This window comes from Stegostoma tigrinum, chromosome 3, assembly GCF_030684315.1.
Source record: "Stegostoma tigrinum isolate sSteTig4 chromosome 3, sSteTig4.hap1, whole genome shotgun sequence".
Classification (NCBI taxonomy): Eukaryota; Metazoa; Chordata; class Chondrichthyes; order Orectolobiformes; family Stegostomatidae; genus Stegostoma; species Stegostoma tigrinum.
This window is the reverse complement of record NC_081356.1, coordinates 57,775,613-57,795,868: the sequence shown is the minus strand read 5'-3', so window position 1 is coordinate 57,795,868 and position 20,256 is coordinate 57,775,613. Positions and strand designations below refer to the sequence as shown.

The 20,256-nt window shown below is 39.1% G+C and overlaps 1 protein-coding gene across 6 annotated transcripts in view; it reads left to right on the top strand.

Moving 5' to 3' along the window:
- The window catches only part of dapk1 (death-associated protein kinase 1), a 224,049-nt gene that overhangs the window by 162,567 nt on the left and 41,226 nt on the right, over positions 1–20,256 (top strand). For all 6 annotated transcript variants that reach the window (XM_048527053.2, XM_048527056.2, XM_048527052.2 and 3 more), the window contains 3 exons: positions 746–943; positions 4,250–4,348; positions 13,503–13,580. In XM_048527053.2, coding sequence (XP_048383010.1) covers positions 746–943; positions 4,250–4,348; positions 13,503–13,580 — 375 coding nt within the window. The remainder of the gene's footprint in view (positions 1–745; positions 944–4,249; positions 4,349–13,502; positions 13,581–20,256) is intronic.

Below are 20,256 nucleotides of genomic sequence, written 5' to 3'. Positions count from 1 at the left end.
TGGAATAAAATGTTTCTTTGTTAATTAATATTTGTGATGGAGAGTTTTCCAGGAAAAGTGCTGGTAATGTGATCAATTTTGTCATGTCTGGCACCCATACGCAGGGCACTTCTGGATTGTATGTTTCTCATACTTCAATCAAGTGTACCGTTAACTGTGAACTGAGGTTTACAGGGATAGTTTACCATCTTTTAGGTTTTTCATAAATCTGTCCCTTTCCTAAAAGAGAATTCTGTTCCAACTGGAGAGCTGGCCTTACCATAATGAGGTTCTACTCCATATTGGGTGAAAATAATCTGAGCCCATTCCTAGGCCCAAATAGAGGTTACAGGACACAGGATAGTGGAGAACTCTTGTATCATTTGGTACAAGAATTCATCTTTGGGCAGTAGATGCTGAAGAATCCTGAAAAGCTCAAACTGCTCCTACCCTTGAGGTAATTTTATCAAAAAGATTGTCTAACAGATTTCAGTCCCCTAATGTAGATATTCAAGCGTCAATTTTAGGCATCTTTCCAGTGTAATTTTAAAACAGCCCTGACAAATTGATTGTTGGACCAGAGATAGTAGGATTGTTAGATTGTTGGACCAATGCTTTTACAGATTGGATGCAAGTAATCCGAATGCTAAATTGCAGTGCTTTGTACCCATTTCATTACCTGAAAACTATGCACAACAAATAGTAATTTCTGTTCTAACGTATTTTCTCACAGTGATATGTAAGTTTGTATTTAACTTTTTTCCAGGATGGTCACACAGCTCTGCACTTAGCAGTACGAAGATGTCAGATAGAGGTGGTAAAGTATCTGCTAAGCCAAGGATGTTTTATAGATGTACAGAATCGACATGGTAATTCAGCTCTACATGTAGCCTGCAAAGATGGCAACGTGGCTATTGTTATGGCTCTCTGTGATGCAAATTGCAACCTTGACCTAACTAATAAGGTAATACCACCATCATTAAAGGTTTTCTGTAATAACATATATAATTCCTTGCTGTTAGAATCAGATTTTCAGTTGCATTCCTCATCTTGCAGCTTCTTGCAAGTGAAACCCTTGTACCAATCGAGTTTTCATGTGACTAATGCTTTTGTGAAGGGAAACCCTTTCCACCACTGGATAGGTAATATTTTTTGACGAGGCACATTGGACATTAGGTGAAGACAGTGATGGACTTCAGTTCTCCTATAATCCGGAACAGTATTGTGTTCCCCCTATGCTGAGTGCAGCAACTTCAAAGCTATTTGCTGGGCCTTGTTCTGTGACAAGTGCTGCTCTACAAACCTCTGCATCTATCCAAAGAGACACTGTATCCCCAATTTTAGTTTCTCCACCACTTGCATTCATGCCATCGTCTTAACCTCTGGAATTCCCTTGAGTTCAATTTGTCTTTAATTTTCTGCCCTCCTCAAGACCCTATTTGACCAAGCTTTTGGTAATTTATCTTGATATTCTTCCTATGGCTCTTTATTTACTTGCAATCTGGCTTATGAAACGCCTTGGGCTATTTAAAAATGTGCTATATTTTTTTTAAAAAGTTGTTGCTAAATAGATTTCTATTACGAGGTTTTCAAATTTTGGATCGTCCAACTTCATATAACCTAAAACAATCTCCAGTTTTGTTAAATGGTATATAAATATTTTTGCCCTATGGATGAACCTTCAACTGTCACAATTGTAACAATGCTTAATAATGTTAGCTTCGTCAGGCATATGACATTTTAGTAGTTTTTCTTCTGATTTTTTTTATTTTGTCAAATATTACAGTGAGTTAGCTAGGCAATCTGATGCATCATCACTCTACTATATTCTACGGGCTGATTCTGGTAGGGGAATGTGCCCACTCATTTGTAGATGGTTACATGGTAAAAATCTGCATATTAAAGATACACAGACTTTGCCATGTTTCCCACCACAGGAATGGCGGCATAAATTATGAGGGTTAGAACTAATGAAATAGGAGAAAAAGTAAACCATTCAATCCTGATCTGCTATTGATTGCAATTGTGGCTATTTATCTCAACTGTGTTCCTGGGCTGTTCCCATAATGCTTCAATCCCGTTATTATTCCATAAATCTTGTCTTAATTATAAAAAAAACTGAACATCCACAACCCTAGGGTAGAGAACCCCTCAGATTCACAACCCTTTTGAGTGGGAAAATATCTCCTTACCTCACTTCTAAATGCCCTTATTCTGAGACTATAACCTCTACTTTCAGACTTCTCAGGCAAGAAAAGTGACTTCCCAGCATTTGTCATTGCCGGATCTCTGAGGAATTTTTTGCATGTTTTATTTAGTTCAGTGTTAAATGGATCCAAGACAGATGGTGTTGAAACAAGAAACAAGTATAAAACAAGACACTGTTCTTGTCCTTAGTTGTAAGCATATTCCCAGAATGCAGCATTACAGATCTCCTGTTTCCTAAACCCAATGTATATCTTTAATCAGCCTGTTTGGGCATGTTACAATACACCTCTGGGACAGGTGAGATTTGACCCTAGATCTTCTGGCCCATAGGTAGGGGCACTCTTGCACCAGACCCTTTCCCTACTTTATTTAAATGTGATCCCAGCCATTAAACAATGCCCATTCTCTGTGTATCTTTAATATCAGCAAACCATTAACAGTTGCCTCATGTGCATCGTAATTCTAGGGAACATTGGCCTTATCGGTCTTCATTGTACAATTCCCTAATCCCAGGAATCAGTTGCACGTTGCATAGACTTGATTTCACTTGAATAGAGGAGAATAAAGATTTGATGGTCAGACAAGGAGAACCTATTTAATCTGGTAAGAGAGTCATCAGCAAACAGCCTGGTATCTTAACATGAGAACCCATTTCAATGGTGATGTCAAAAAGTACTCCTTCAGACAAGAGGTAGTGGAAATCTGGAACTTTCTCTCAAAAACTTATTGAAGTTAAATCAATTGAAGTTTTAAAACTGATTGAAAGATTTTGGCTAGGCTTAAGTGGCTTACTTCGGTACTATCAAGATGATCTGACTGTTCTTTAGTGCCCAGTCATCGAGATAGGCATGAGCATGGGATGTGCTGTTCCTGAGCTGCTCTAAAAGTCATATGTGTATCTTTAATTTACAATTTCTTTTAATGTCCGAGTATACAAAGCACTGAATAACTTTCCTGTAGTAAATAGCTACTAAAGTTTGCTGGAGTTATTTTGTGTTATAAACACTGAGATAATGATGTTATTATCATACTTTCATGCTTTTAGTGATTTAGAGATTAGTTTTATTCTGAAGAGTAATGGAGCCATAAAAGTTTACAACATAAGTTAGTAATTCAGCCCATTATGTCTCGACTAGCTCTTTATGATCCAAAATTATTCCTACTGACCTCACATTCCATAGTTCTTCCTTAATTTTCTTTCGAAATGAAATGTTGTTCAGCCACTGACATTAAAAAACCATTGTCTTCTGCATAAGAAATTTGTTAAGCTCTCTCTTGCTCCCTTACTACCAACTTTATATGAATGACTACTTAACACTGGCTCAACCCAACCTTATTTACTGTTGTTTAAATTGTCTTAATACCAAGTTTCTCCTGATATTGTAATTTGTCGTCTCTGGTATCATCTAGTGCACTTGTTCCATATGGATTAACTGCACTTGCCATAATAGACCTTCCAGAACTCAAAGCAGCATTTCAACTAGTGATTAACCAATATTTTGTACAGACCCTTATTCCTACATTCAGTATCACTGGGGTATTTCTGAAGCTCAAAATATTGTTGGCCTTCTTAATCACTTCATAACACTCGCACCATTTCAAATTAGCCTAACATATTCAAGGTTGAATGTGTGGAAATAAGTCAAAATTGGGCATTATTCTTTTCTTCCCACTTAATGTGAAGTGACTGGGTTTCATTCCACAAATGTTGTTCTCCTTCCACAAACTGAATCTGGCTGTATAAGGCTGGGCAGACGAGGTTTTGGTGGATTAATGGACTAAGGGGGTCATCTCAGCCAACTTGTACCATACAATTCAAGGTTGTAAGAATAGTGTGATCAAAGTAAGCCCCGATTTGATTATATTCTCCCAGTTCCCAGTGCGACAACACTGAGACTACTTAAAGGTCAGCATGTTTAGAAGTTAGAGAGTCGGTGAGCAAGGCATAAGCAAGCAACAAAACATTTTCTATTTTCAGAAAAAATAGATTGTAGTGGAAGTCACAATTTTTAGAAAAGCATTAATACTTTACCTGTTTTAAATGTTTTTCTTTTGATTACAGTATGGACGAACACCTTTGCATTTAGCTGCTAACAACGGGACTCTTGATGTTGTCCGTCACCTCTGCCTTGCTGGTGCTAATGTAGAAGCTGTTAGTTCAGTAAGTTGATTGAATTGATCCTTTTTCTCAAAGCTGTAATTTAGCCAATGCTGTTCATTTTCTCAACTATCCAACCTAAGCATCAGCAATGATGCTTGACCACACTGACTTTATATTTATTTTCTGAACTGGACCCTCAAGTACTGAAAGCAATAGTCAGATGGTGGTGTACCAATTTTAATGCTGTACTAGTAAATTAAACATACTTGAATTTTGCGATGGTTGTACTCTGTAAAGCAGGACAATATGCTCAAATTTTCTAAAATGTATGCATCATTTCTATCTATGTAAGATATGACTGATTGCTTTGGTGCATCAACAGCAGCACTCTGATACCTCACTCAGTGGCCTTTCATTGCACATGGTTGTAACTACACAGAAATCTAACTCCATCTTAACCATCTCTTCGTTGAAATCACTGGGTATTGAATGGAACTTTAACAATTGTTCTAGTCTTCAGTCTGGCTAGAGATGATGTAAACTGTAGTGCCCCCGAAAGACTGAATAATTCAACTGTGAACCTGGTCTTTAAGCTACACTTCCCACCCAAACTATTGAAGTTTTAATTTCCTTGCATTCATTTTTGAGTTGTGGTGCATTAACTAGCCTCACTGCACTTGCACCAAGTCACCATTTTTTATGCCCAGATAAATCCTGCTACTTGCAACAGATGGTCTGATTCTTGCTAGTTTACTGAATGGTGTTGGAGTTATAGGTTGTTGACGTGTTTAAATAAATGGTGGTTACTTTAGTGAACATCTATCGTATTCCTTTAACGTACAGTTGCTGCAAATTCTTCTGTAAATGCAAACTGCTTGACTATGTCCTGTGCCATAACTCAGTTAGATAGTTATGGAAAATAAATAGAAGTGAACCAGGAATAAAAGTTCTGGTAAAAGGCAAATTTCGTTAAGTTAGGATACAATTTGGCCCAACTGGACAGGGAACAGCTACTTGCAGATATGCATATCCACAGATGCCTGAAGGTAGCAAGGCAGTTAGCTAAAGTCGTTAAGAAGGCATATGGGATACTTGCCTCTATTAACTGAGGAATAGAATATAAGAGCAAGGAGGCAGTGCTGGAATAAAACAGAAAGTGAATATGTCTGGTAGCGTCTGTGGAGAGAGAAGCAGAGTTAACGTGATAAGTCAGATTTGACTCCTGAAGAAGTTCTTGACTCCCCTCTTGGCCTTCAACTTACCTTAAATTTATCCCTCCTGGTTATTGAGTCTTCTATTGATGGAAGAAGTGCCTTTCTATCTACTTTATCAATGCCCCTCATCATCTTGTATATCTCTGTTGGCCACCCTTTCAAACTTTAAGCATCCAAAGAAATAACTACAGCATACAAAATCTTTCTTTGTAGTTCAGACCCTCTAACCCTGACAGCTTCCTGGTAGATCTCCTTTGCAACTCTCTCTAATGTAATTGCTATCCTTGCTATAATAGGGTGACTAGAACTGCATGCAGTACTCCAGTTGTGGCCTTTTGTATAGTTCCAACATTACACCAAATACAGCAGATGCTGGAAATCTGAAACAAAAAGCGACCATGCTGGAGGAACTCAGGAAGACTGGCATCGTGTGGGGAGAGAAATAGTTAATGGCAAGCTGGCTATTAACTATTGACAGGTACATTCTCCAAGGCATCTTCTCCACCAATCAGAGTCTACTTGCCAACTATTTAGCACTGTTTTCTAAATGCAGTATATAAATATTTCTTTTACCTTGAATTTGTATTCTTGCAAAATGTCCTGATGAATGCCAGACATGGGTAGCACAGTGGCTCGGTGGTTAGCAGTGCTGCCTCAGTGCCAGGGGTGCAGGTTCAATTCCAGACTCTGGTTACTGTCTGTATGGAATATGCACGTTTTCCCTGTGTCTGCGTGGGTTTCCTCTAGGTGCACCCACAGTCCAAAGACACGCAGGTTGTGTGGATTGGATATGCTAGAATGTCCAGGTATATGCAGGCTAGGTAGGTTAGCTATGGGAAGGGTAGGGATGGGTATGGGTGGGATACTCTTTAAAGGGGCATTGTGGACTTGGGGGCCGAAATGGTCTGCTTCCACTCTAAGGATTCTATGGAAGCTGATCTTGGGAATCCCTCCTGAGGGAGAGAATTTGAATTTAAAAAACTTCAGCAAAATGTGTTTTTTTTTGAGCAATGTTTACGTATTATTTTCTGTGAGTAGAAGTGCATAGCTTATGTGTAAACAAGTCCAGAATCATCTAAGGAAGAAAGGGACTGAATAAACTTAGGTATGTGCTCTCAGATACTGCCAGGATGATAGAGTATATAAGTAGGGAAGTCTTGCTCCAACTGTACAGGGCATTGGTGACACCACACCTAGAGAACTGTGTACAGCTTTGGTCTCTTTCTGTAAGGGATATGCTGTAATCCACATTATTCACTGTACCAACTAGAATTACTAATATTACTGATGATTGCACACTTCAGCACCCAGAAGCTTTACTGATGAAACCACAACCAGACTGATTCCGGGACAGCAAAAAGAATTTCACCTGGTCATTATGAAGCTTATTAGTTGTTTGTAATTGTGCTGTTAATGCTTTTTATACATCACTTCCTTTTGACTTCAAAGACCATGCATGGTTCTTCAGTTCCATTAACTGCTCACAGTCAAATGATTGAATGTTACACAGTCAACTGTTGAAATCTGCCATGTACCAGATTTTTATTTACCACGCTACCCATTCCACGTGCAGAGTGGATAACTTGAAATTTCCTGTAATTGCATTGGAAACAGTTCAGAGAAGATTTCCTCTGCAGTTTCTTGAGATATTGGCACTTGCTTATGAAGAAAGATGGAGCAGGTTGGTCATTTGCCCAACCTTGGTAAAATACAGAAAATTCTGTGAGGTCTTGACATTGTTCGATGCTAAGAGGATGTTTCCTCTCGTAAGACAATCTAGAAATAGGGAGCACAGCTTAAAAAAAAGGCATCTCCCAATTAAGATTGAGATGGTAAATAATCTTGTCTTCCAAAGATATTAATCTTTGGAGCTCTTTTGCGAGAGGGCAGGGAAGCTGGGACATGGAATATATTCAAGTGTTAAGGTGGGGACTAGCAGGAATATGAAGCTAAGGCCACAGTCGGCTCAGCCATGATGTTATTGAATGATGAAACAAGACTGATAGGCTGAATGGTCTACACCTACTACTGCTTCTTACCATTTTATGGTAAGGAAAGCTGGATGAGTAATACATGGTCATAGACAAGCATATAACATTAGCTGCTGCTTCGAGGACATTAATTGCCTGTTGAAGAGCAATTTATAATTTGCAGAAAGGGAAGATATTCCATGATTCTACAAAATATTTTGCTACTATCGGTTAATACCTGAAAATAATTTCAAAGCATGTTTGGCAATGGAGATTTAGTCTGTCAAAACTTTCACAAAGTATCTTGTTGATAACAATGTTGTCAAAATCTGATTCTTGACTCATGTTTTGGAATATAAGTCATGTTCTTAAAAGGAAAAGTTTTGGTTTGGGAATTGGAACCTTCAATGAAAGCAGACGTTTATGTTCCGCAAAAATCAGCTTTTTGAGTTTGTGCTATGGTGAAAGTCCTCAACATGCATATTGGTCAAATTGCAGGCACATCCCTGAGTTTAATTTATATTATTTATAACAAATGGAAGATCCTGGAAGGTCACCCATGAATTAAGGTCTGTGCAAGTGGCAAACTAGGCTTCCTGTGAGCAGTACCGATTCTGAAAATTGTGTTTCCTGTGTATTCACTTTTTAAATTCTGCCCTTTGTTTTTAGAAAAATTACAGTATTGGATATTAATTTAAGAAACAAATATTAAACTTTCTTTATCTAAATATTGTAAAGTATACTGCTGTTAAAATGCTAACCATGCAAGAAAAGCATGAGCCTCATTAGATCCTGTTTCAGTAAAATTATTTGATACTGGTTTTCTGTATTTGGCTGAAAACCAGTGGCTGGATAGCAAAAAGAATAAAACTAAAACACAGCAAGGATGTAGCCAGGAAAGTTGGAAAGCATTCTAATGTTCTTGTTTCCAACAAGAATAATATGTTAGATCATGGCAATGCAAAGATAGAAATATAAACTTGTGTTATGTATGGTTAAGATTCTTCTTTTAAATAAAGCAATTGTTGATGATGGAAAACATTTGAAATGAAGCTTAATTAAATTTCATGAGTGACATGCACAGATTTGGTGTGTGTCCCTAAGATGGTAATATGGCAATTCTGTTTGTTACCTCAATAATAAGCTTTGGTATTCTAGAAAAAAAAAATCAGCATTATCTTTGACTTTAAAGAATGATGGCTCATGCTGTGATTTTGACTGGTGGTTCCCGTTACCCCTTGATACTTCAGAGAGATTTAATTCTCAATTTTAAAAAAATACTTGTGGCAAACCAGGTTTGTAATGACCTGCAATGTTAGGCTGCTCTCTTTTTCAGTAGTTGTTTGAAAAATTACCAGTCCTTGGAGGCCCTGAGTCGATCACCATCTGATTGCCATTCCACTCCTTTTCTTTGTAATTATGTGATGGAGCTCCACATTTCAGGCATTAATGTAGAGCATGGGCATGAAGGCTAAAGACTAAAATTTTAATTAACAGTGGCAGATGTTTAAGGGGATATTCAATTCCCAATTAAAGTATTTTCCAAAAAGCAAGAATGATTTTAAGGGGAGTTTTTTTAAAAATATATATAACTTAGCAAAGAAGCTAAAGGTAACAGAAGGGTTAAAAATTAAGGCATGCTATGTTGCAAAGAACAGTGGCAGGCTGGAAGATAGGGAAACTTAGCAAGACCAACGAAGGGTTACTTTTAAAAAAAAGTTAATAAAAAAAGTAAAGGTAAATTACCCTGTGCCAAATATGAAAGTGATAGCAAAAGCTAGAAGTCTATAAAAGGCAAGTTAGTGGCTAAACTGAATGTTGGTCCTTTGGAGGATGAGACTGGAATTAATTGTTGGGAGCACAGAAATGTAGAGAAATCAACATTTTGCTTCAGTTTTCATAGTGGAAGACACTGGTATCATCTCAGTAATAACAGGTAATGCAGAGGTTAGACAAAGGAAAAAATGTAACACCATCATCATCACCAGGGAGAATCTATTAAGGAAACGATTGAGATTGAAGGCAAATAAGTTTCCAGGGCCTGATGGACTACATCCTAGGGCCTTAAAGGAAATTGTAAAGGGATAATGGATCCTCTGGTTATAATAATCCAAAATTCCCAATTTGAGAGAGGCTCTAGTGGATTGGAAAATGCTAATATGACACCCTTATTCAAAAAGATTGAGATACAGAATGTAGGCAAGTATGGTTAGTGTAATATGTCATTGGAAAATTGTTAGAATCCATTATTAAGGAAGTAATAGCAGGGCGTTTTGGATAGTCATAATTCACTCCATCTGAGTTGGCGTGGTTTTATGAAAGATAGATTGTGTTTGACAAAATTTACCAGAGTTCTTCAAAGGTGTAACAAATAAAGTGGATAATGGGGATCCTGTAAATGTTGTATATCTGAACTTCCAGAAGGACATTGATATGGTTTCACATAAAAGGTTAATACAGAAGGTAAGATCACATGGGGTTGGGCAATAATTGATTTATCTTGGATAGAAAATTGGCTAACCCAAGGAAATCAGAACATTGAGATAAATGCCTCTTTTTCTGATTAGTGAGATGTAAGAAGTGGGGTACCATAAGGTTCGGTCCTCAGGCCCCAACTATTTGCAATTTATCTAAATGACTTGGATGCAGAAATGGAAGGTGCTATAGCCATATTTGCAGATGATGCTAAAATAGGTGGGAAAGTAAATCATAGTATCAATAAAATTTTACAAAAGGGTGTGGGCATTGATGGGTTAAGTGAATGGGCCAAAATTTGGTGGAAGGAGTTTACAATGAACAACTATGAGGTTATCTATTTTGGTTGGATGACCAGAAAGGTAATTTATTACCTAAATGGAGAGAAGCCTCTGAGTGTTTCAGTGCAGAAATGTCTGGGTGTACTCATGCATGAATCATGGAAAACAGTTTGACAGATACAATAGGTTGTAAGGAAGGCAAATGGAGTATTGACATTTATTATTGCACCTGGAGTATTGCAAACAGTTTTGGTCCCCTTGCTTGAGGAGGGATATAATTGCATTGGAGGCAGTTCAAAGGAGATTCACTAGATTGACTCCAGAGGTGAGGGTTTTGTATAAAGAAGAGAGATTGAGCAGTTTAGGCCCATACTGTCTGTAGTTTAGAAGGAATGGCAATCTGATTGAGGTGTACAAGATGCTGGTTGAGGTTTTTGAGATAAAGGGGGATTGACAAAGTAGACATAGAGAAGATGTTTCCTTTTGTGAGTCAATCTCAAGTTAGAGGTCATAGTTTTAAGAGAAGGGATAGCAGATTTAAAACACTGGTGAGGAGGAGTTACTTCTGTCAAAGGGTTGTGAATCTATGGAGTTCACTATCTTAGAGTCCAATGGATGCTGGGACATTGAGTTAATCAGTAACAGGTTGGAGATTTTATGGGGAACAAGCTGGAAAGTGAAGTTGAGGCCAAGATGAAATCAGTCATGATCGTATTGAATGGCAAAGCACACTAGAAGAGCTGAATTACTTTGCGCTTAGTTCTTGTGTAGTTATTTTGGTAGTGCTCCTTTGTGGTGTAGGATTGTCGGAGGATTCCAAATACAGTCAGTCCTGATATAATGTGATAGCTCTGCTCTTGTGCAACCTCGTGTTATAAGAAAATTGCGCAATAGCTGTGCCATTTAAACAAGTGGGGTCAGAAACACGTTATAGCCAATACAGGTAAGGAAAGTTTGCATTTTACAAATAGTGACCTAAATTATTCTTTCATGTTAAAACCGATTCACGTTGAAAAAACACCCGTTACAGCACTGTACGCCACTTCTTCACAACGTTAGCTGCTATGTTCTGGTAAGTTCATTCATTCACTAACACACAAAGACATGTAGACACCTTTTAATGTGGTAACGAATGAATTTGAGTGAGATATGTGGTTAAGAGGTAAAATAGCAAGGTGATGATCGAGTTAAAGGGTTAAGTCATGTTGGATGGAGTAGGGGAGTCAGAGGGTGAGAGGTAGTCAGTGTGGGTGCTAGGGATTTGGAGAATTGGGCAGGGGTTGATCAGTTGTATAGTTGCCAGTTATTAGAAATAGCTCTTACCCATTTAATATTTCCTAGGTAGCTATCAAGGTAAGGAAGCCAGAACCCTCTGAATTACCTGCCTCTGATCCAGAGTTGAAGACTTTTTCCTGAGTTTCCAGATGTCAAATAATTTCCCACTTGCAGTTAACCTTCCTGGGCAATTTCCATATTGTCGTTACATTGGGACTTCCAAGTGCTATCGACACATCCATTCTCTGACTATCTGGAAACCAAAAGTTATGGCCCATTAAAATAACTAGAGAGTCCCAGTCAAAGAAAACACGCAACTCAGTAAAGTCTACTGCAAGGTCTACTGTCTACAAAGCCTAGTACATGTCTACATTGCTGCTCGCGATGTGGCCTCTTCTACATCAGTGAGACCAAGCGGAGGCTCTGAGACCGCTTTGTAGAGCACCTGCACTCTGTTCACAACAAACAACAGCACCTTCCAGCCATGAATGATTTCAACACCCCCCTCCCTGGGTGACATGCCTATCCTGGGCTGCCTCCAGTGTCACAGTGACGCCATCCAGAAACTGGAGGAGCAGCACCTCATATTCCGCCTTAGGAGCCTACAACCCAAGGCTTTCAATGTAGACTTTACCATTTTCAAAATCTCCCCACTCCTGGCCTTATCCCACCAAGTAACCCTCCCTCTCATGCCCCACCTCCTTGACCAGACACAACCTGTCCATCTTCTGTCCCACCTATCCGCTCCTCCAACTTCACTGACCGATCCCCACCACAGCCTACCTGCTCTCGCCTATCACCATCCCACCTACCTTCTCCAGTCCCACCCCTCCTCTCTCTCATCCGAGCTCCCTTCCCACTCCCCCATTTCTGAAGAAGGATCCTGACCCGAAACCTTATGCTGCTTGGCCTGCTGTGTTCCTCCAGCTCCACACTGTGTTATCTCTGACTCCAGCATCAGCAGTTCTTACTATCTCCAACTTAATAAAGAGTACCAAAGTGAACCAGATATAGATCGTGAGGTGTATTTGATTTACTTGAGTCCACAGTTAAGTGCTACCGTTGGTTGAGTAGTTGATTTATTGGAAAACGTCGTTGTGTGAACAATGAAGGGGAGATATTAGAGATTGTTGGGAGTGTCTCCATAATTGAGGAACCTGATGCTCTGTCCATGAGTATCAGTTTATATTGGATTTTTGGGCTGAGGGGCTGTTTCCCAATAGAACTAGATGTGGACAGAGTGCTAAAATATTAATGGAATTTAATGCTGACAAACATGAATTGATGCACATTGAAACGAAAAATGAGGAGACGCAACGTAAAACGAAGTGCATGCATGGACAGTGAGAGAAAACACACCTAGGTGTTGGTGGAACCATGGGACAAGTGCAAGGAATGTGGCAATATGAGAACTCTGAAAGAGCCAGCACAGGCACAATAGACTGAAATGCTGCTAACCTGTGATGTATGATTCAATGAGTCAGGCAGGACTGGGGAAAGTTATTTCTTCTAAATTATAGGTTGAGGTATTATCATATAATTATCATTACTGGAGCTGTACCAAATAAAATGAAAGTGATGTGCAAAACTAGAAAACTCTTTATCTAAAATCACTAGTGTTCAAGAAGAATATGCTAATATTCTTGCTAATTGTAATGTGATCCTTAGATGTTTTATGAAGCTATTTTTTTCTCTTTGGCCCTTAGCAGGCATTTACTCATATAATGCATTCATCCACAAATGTTGAATTTAAATACGGTTACAGCAGGAACAAATTATTATGCAATCAGTGTAATAAATCTGGTTTATTTCAAAACCTTTGAGTGAATTGTTAGCAGCTCTTGGCTGAGCATCTGCTAACACAGTTTGCTATCTGTCATATGCTAGTGCTAGAGTGTGAAAATGAAATGTGTAGGTTGCCAACACTGACTTTTCACAGGTTAAATATGAAATTAAGCAGAAATCAAGCTAATTGGATTGATTGCTGGTTGTTTAATAGGATGGAAGAACTGCAGAAGATCTTGCTAGAGCAGAACAGCATGAACAGGTCGCCAACTTACTTGCCAGACTTAAAAAGGTAATACGTATGTACAAATGGGGGCTTTTAATAATGAGCAAGTGATAACACACCTTTTCAGCAATATTTTTGGCAGCTTGTCTTTTTATTCCCACAGTAGTAACTCCATGAGCATGAATTGGTCAATCAATTAAACTAGAAATTAAAAAAACTATACAATTGTAGGTTTAACTTTTGCCAGAAATAAAAAGTTTCTTATACAATTTGAACATTGTACCCTTGTAACTATTTATGGGTGAAGATAGCCCCTTCTGTGCAATAACACTGTGCCAGCAAGCAGACTTCTCGCTCATGGTCATCAATGATAACAGCAAATACTTTGGCCCATCAGACAACTGAAATTGTATTACTGGAGATGAAGCACACGAGGAAATCCTTGGACCAGGTGTGGACCATTCAGCCTGTGTGTCATTTGGTTAGATTACAATTGATGTATAGTTCCACATCATTTACCATTGTAACCCCGTAATCCTTCATAATATTATCTCCAAAACTCTTGTTTTAAAATTGGCAACCTACCACTGTAGACAAATTTAGCAGCAATGCAGTGCAAGCAACTAAAGTGATACATTTAAATAAAATAAAGAACTGTGGATGCTAAAGATCTGAAGCAAAAACAAACTGATGGCAAAACTCAGCCAGTCTGGCAACCTCTGTGGGAAGAAAGCAGAGCTAACGCTTCAAGTCCAGCCTTGTTTAGCGAGGCGGTCACACCGCAGCTGAAGATTACACAACCAGAAAGGGAATGGGAGACCATTAGACAAAGTAGAAGGCTCAGGAAGCAAGTGCAGGAGTTCCCTATAGTCATCCCCCTCTCAAACAGCTCTATGTCTTTGGATACTGCTAGAGAGATGGCCTGTTGGGGGAAAGCAGCAGAGCTCCATTCATGCCACAATTGGTGGCTCTGCTCTACAGAAGGTGAGGAAAATGAGTGTCAGGACTATAATGACAAGGGATTCAACAGTGAGGGGTACAAACAGACGCTTCTGGGGCTGCAGGCATGAACCAAGATGTTATGTTGCTTCCTTGATGCCAGGCTTAGGGATGCCCCGGAGCAAGTGTAGGATATTCTGGAGCAGGAGGGTGAACAGCAGTGTTCATGTTACCTACAGGTGACACAAGTAAACAAGAGATGAGGACCTGAAAGCTGAATATAAGAAGTAAAGAGACAAATTAAAATGCAGGACCTCAGATATAGTAATCTCAGGATTTCTGCTAGTGCCATGTGCTAGTGAGAGCAAGAATAAGAGGATAGATCAGTTGAATGCATAGCTGGAGAAGTGGTGTATCAGGGACGAGTTTAGATTCTTGAAGCACTTCTGGGGAAGGTGGGACCTGTATAAGCCTGATGGTTGCACCTGGGCAGAGCGGAGACTTTTGCTAGTTCCATTGGTGAGGTTTTAAACTAGCATGACGGGAGTGGGAACCAAAGTGTGGGCTTAGATGGGTTAGAGTCAGATCAGGAAATAGGAGGTCGAGCGTTAATTAGTGATGTCATCAGTGACTCAAAGAAAAAAGAAATGAGGATTAAAAAGTGCCGGGCAGTTGAAATTGATGGGGTTGAACTGTTTATGCAAGGAGTGTTACTGACAAGGCAGATGAACTACAGGCACATTTAGACACATCACATAATGTCATTGCTATAACAAAAACTTGGCTAAAGGAAGGACAGAATTCGCAGCATTATATCCTTGGGTAAAGAGTTTTCAGGCAGGATAGGGTGGGTGATGAAAAATGAGTAGGGTGCTTAGCAGTATTGGTTAAAAAAATCAATTACCGTAGTGAGAAGGGATGATATAACAAATGGGCTAACAAATGAGGGTTGAGCTTTGGAGTAAAGAAGGAGCAGTCATACTATTGGAGTATACTGCAGAGGACCAAATTGTAAAAGGAGGTAGTAAAACATATGCAGACAGAATTCTGCCTGTAAGAATAAGAGAGCAGTAATATTAAAAGACCTTAACTATTCCAATATCACCTGGGTTTCATACAACATAAAGGTGTTTGAGGATGAGAACTTCATGTCCAGTGTCCAGGATTTTTTTTTAACAATACATAACAAGCCCAATAACAGGAGATGCAATTCTTGGTTTAGTTTTGGGAAATGAAGATGGGCAAGTGAGTGAAGTGAGAGTGTGTGACCATATTGGGGATAGCAATCACAATTCAGGTAAATTTAATATTATTGTGGAAAAAGCCAGAGTACGATCAGGAGTAACTGGGGAATGGCAAATTTTACAGCACTTAGAAGTGATTTGGTTCAGGTGGACTGGGCAAGGCTGTTAAACGATTAATCGTTAGTTAAGCCTATGGGAGGCACTAAGAAGTTAGAATCTTAGGGCACAAAGCAGACATGCCCCCGTAGTCTTGTTTACCTACCCGTTTAATATCTCCCTCTCTGGACTCCATCTCCACGTATCCACTTATCCTCCTCCTCTCCCATACACTCATCTTCAACATCAATGTCAGTTTTTCCCAGCTGCTACCACTTCTGATGAAGTGTCCCTGGACTCGGAATGTTAACTCAGCCTTCTTCCCACGGATACTGCCAGACCTGCTGGGTTTCGCCAGCAATTTCTGTTTTTGTTGAAATGATACATTTGTTTGTTCCATAGCTGGCTGAGTTTCTTTCATTTAGCCAGTGCACACTTCACTGAAGTAGGTGCTGATTCTTGAAATGGGCGTTTGTGACTGAGGCCAATTATGTATCTGCAAACGGATTTTAAAGCGGATCTGATAAAACTGTCAAAACTAACCAGCAAGTAAGTAATTTGATCTTGACAACATTGACATTGCAGCATCAATTTTTAGAAGTTGCCTTGCAATATAGAAGCAGTCTTGATGTGATTTTATTCGTCCTATGTAATATTCTGTGGGTTTATTTGATCACCTTTAGCTACATACTTTACCTGTCCATTCAACAAATTATCTTCTCAGCTGATGATGAGAAATGTAATCGGCCGCATTCCCACCCAGAATTCTTTTGATTTGAATTATATGTCTGCTAGCTGGAATCTACACGTTCTGTTGAATTTTCAGTGATTCAGTTTGTCCAGAGCACAAATTACGATGCAGAATTACGTGTCTGTGTTTGGACAAAGATAGTTCTGCTGCTGTAAGGGCACTTCAGATCACAAGATTCAGCTGCAGTCATCAGCTGATCACGATCAGTCAAAACAAAACCTAGGAAGTTACATAACAAGAGGGTTGCGAGATGAAATGATCATTTTAATTTTCAGTTTTGTTTCTTGGAACTTAATCCTCCAGGTCCAATTAAGTTTACATCATTATTGTCAAGAAGGAAAGGAGTAGGCACCATGTGGGCTTCGATACGTGAGACATGGGATCATCATACTTTGTTATGGCACTTATTAAGGATAATGCTACAGCTGCCACCTCTCATATTTGTACATTCTGAAGAGCTGCTTCACTGTAACTCAAATGAAGCTGGCCAGTGGTACCATAAAGCCTAGAGATGAATGTTGCAGCAATTGAATCAGAGAGGTTCTTGAAATAGTTCCATGATACGTAGTATTTAGTCATCATCATTCAAACCATAGATTTATTCATCGATGAATCATGTAGATAACATGAAGGGTCCAGTAACTCCAATTCTACAAGTACAATCTTACAACAGGCTTCATTGACACAAAATGCTGAGACAGAAATTTAAAAACAATCTAGGTCTATCTTGGTCAATAATTCTGATTTCAGGATATGATATGGTGTATAATTAAGTTAGAAACTAAACACATTATAGTACAGTAATTACCTAAAATGTTGCCTATATAATTTCTAAGTATTGGAAATTTTTTTTCAATTGCAAAACCCAAAGGTACTCCTTAAATTGGAAAAGTTTCTTGTTTGCATTTAGGCCAGTGGCATTCCAATGGTTAAAGTTTGCTTTATATACAGAACCACTTCAAGAATACAGATTTACAAAATCATTAGGGTTATAGGTAGTGTTAAAGGTGGGTATCTTTTCCTTAAGCTGAAATGTTTCAAGACTAGGGGCCATACTTTTAAGGTGAGACGAGAGAGATTTAAAAAAGACATTGGGGCAATTTTTTTTACACAGTGTAGTTCACATATGAAATGAACTTCCTGAGGAAGCGATGGATGTGGGCACAATTACAACATTTAAAAGAGACCTAGATAAATACATGAATCAACAACGTTTGGAGGGCCAGGAGCAGACAGGTGGGACTAGTTTAGTTTGGGATTAAGTTCGACATGGACTGATTGGACCAAAAGGTCTGCATCCATGCTGTTTGACTCTGTGTGCTTCTTCCACCCCTTTCTTCTGCGCCAAACAAAGCTAAAAGAAATAACTTGCACTTACGTGGCATCTTTCATATTTACAGAATGTCTCAATGCTTCACAACTGGTAAAGTGGTTTTAAAGTATTTTCACTGTGGTTTTTACACTGTACACAAAGAAGGCAGCCAATCTAGGAACATGTAACACGGAGTTAAAATGATGTAGGCACATGAGGTGAAGGTTAAAAAGCTGTTTTTCAATGAGTGGTGTACCATAATTTTCTTCCAGTTGCACAGTAAAATGTGACTTGTTATATCCAGCACCTCTGACAATGCAGCATTGTCTCCGTAGCATTGTGAAGGACAGAAAAACAACAAACATTAAAGCACCATGAACAATGTGAATCTGAAATAAAAACAACATGCTGGAAATACTCGCTAGGCCTAGCAGCGTTTCTGGGAAGAAAAGCATTTGATGAGTTGAAGCCTTGCTTCATTTATATTAGAAGTTTGTTAAACCACGCCGAGAGAATTGTGTTCACTTTTGGTCTCCTCACTTTGGAAAGGATATCATCGCCATAGATGAAGGGCAACAAAGGTTTGCGAGACTTTTTACCATGATGGCAGATCTGTCCTATGAGGAAAGATTAGAAAACTTGGCCTATATTCTCTAGATTTTTGGAGAATGAGAAGTGATCACATTGAAACTTAAATAATACTTAAAGGGATAGACAGTTAGATGCAGGTCAAAAGGCTCCCTTGATTAAGGAGGACTGAAACCAGAGGACAGTTCCAGAGTAAGGGGTAAGCATTTACAACTGAGATGAGAAACATTTTTACTCAGATGGTTGTGAATCTATGGACACCTCTATCCAAAAGGACTGTGGAATCTACGTAATTGGATATGCTAAAAGTAGAGTCGATAGATTTTTAAAAAGCACTGATGTGAAAGGATATGTGGATAGGGTGGAGGAGAATGGCGTTTGATGTGGATGACCAGCCATGATTGCATTGAATGTTGGAAGATGCTCAGTGGGCTGAATGATCTTCTACCAATCCCGTGTTCCTAACTGATCAAGAGATGATGGAAGTGATTCCTTTTTTCTGAACTAAGGACTTGCCCCACTGGTTGATAGGACCCTCCACTGTGGCTAGCCATTTCCCACATCTTGCTCTCAATGATTTCTCTCCTCCTGAGAACGGGGATCACTGTCCGTCATACCAACCTCCACATTTGAAGGATCATGCTCCATTATTTCTGGCACTTCAATTATGCCACCAAATGCTTGAACTCCTAACCTCTCCTGCCAGAATTCCTAAGAGATTGTTTCCTTTCCAGTACCCTGGTCTACTTCTCAATCGCCTCAACATCTTGTCTCATTACCTTTCACAGTACCTTCCCACACCAGGAAGAAGTATTACATTTACTCTTTATTTCCTCTTTGCTCACTGTTCAAGGCCTCAAATACTTCATCTGTATGACGCAACAATTGCCTTTTTTCAGTTTAGTCTACTGTATTTGCTACTCATACTACAATCTCCTCTACACAGGGGAGTCCAAGCATGGATTGGGCAAACCCTTTTTATAGAACATCTCTACTCAATCGGCAATCATAACCTGGAGCTTCCGGTTGTTTGCCATTTTAATTCACTGTCTCGGTCTTAAATAGTATCCCACTGAAACGCAGAGCAAGTTAAGAAGCAGCACCTTATTTTCCACTTTGGCAGTTTACAACCTTTGTGGCTATTTACAACCTTTGTAATCCACAGCCTGGGCTGAAGGGACTGACGTGTGAGGAAACATGGAATAGCTGGATAGTTATCCTTGGAGCAGTGAAGATTGAAAAGGGATCTGACAGACATGTATAAGATAATGAGGCTTAGATAGGGTGCATAGGAAGGCACTTTCTCTAGTAGTAGAGGGGGTCCAGAACTATAAGGTAAGAGATAGAAGGCCATTAGGAGAATTGAAGATAAAGTTTGTAACTTGGACAGTGTGAGTGTGTGGAGCATTCTGCTCTGAAAGTCTTGTAACATGTGCAGTATTCAGATACTCATTTGCCTTGCAGTAGTCTCTGTATGGTAGACATGAAGGATTGAATGGCCACCCCATGCATAAATACGTAGTAGTTATCAATCTCAATCATGAATTCTATCCATTTTATTCATTTTTTTCTGCCGCGTACTGATCAAATTCTTGTTTGTCGTGATTTTGTTTTTGAAAAGTTGGAAAAAGATGTTCATTACTCTGCAATTCACACTCATCTGGACATTTGATAGGTTTCATTATTATAGCCTCTGGTCTCTACTCTCTACCAGACCTTCCCTTTTGTTCTTCCACCCCCTCAACTCTTTAATGCATAAAATCCATCACATTTCCACCTTTATTAATGAAAAAGAGATATATTTAGCCCAGT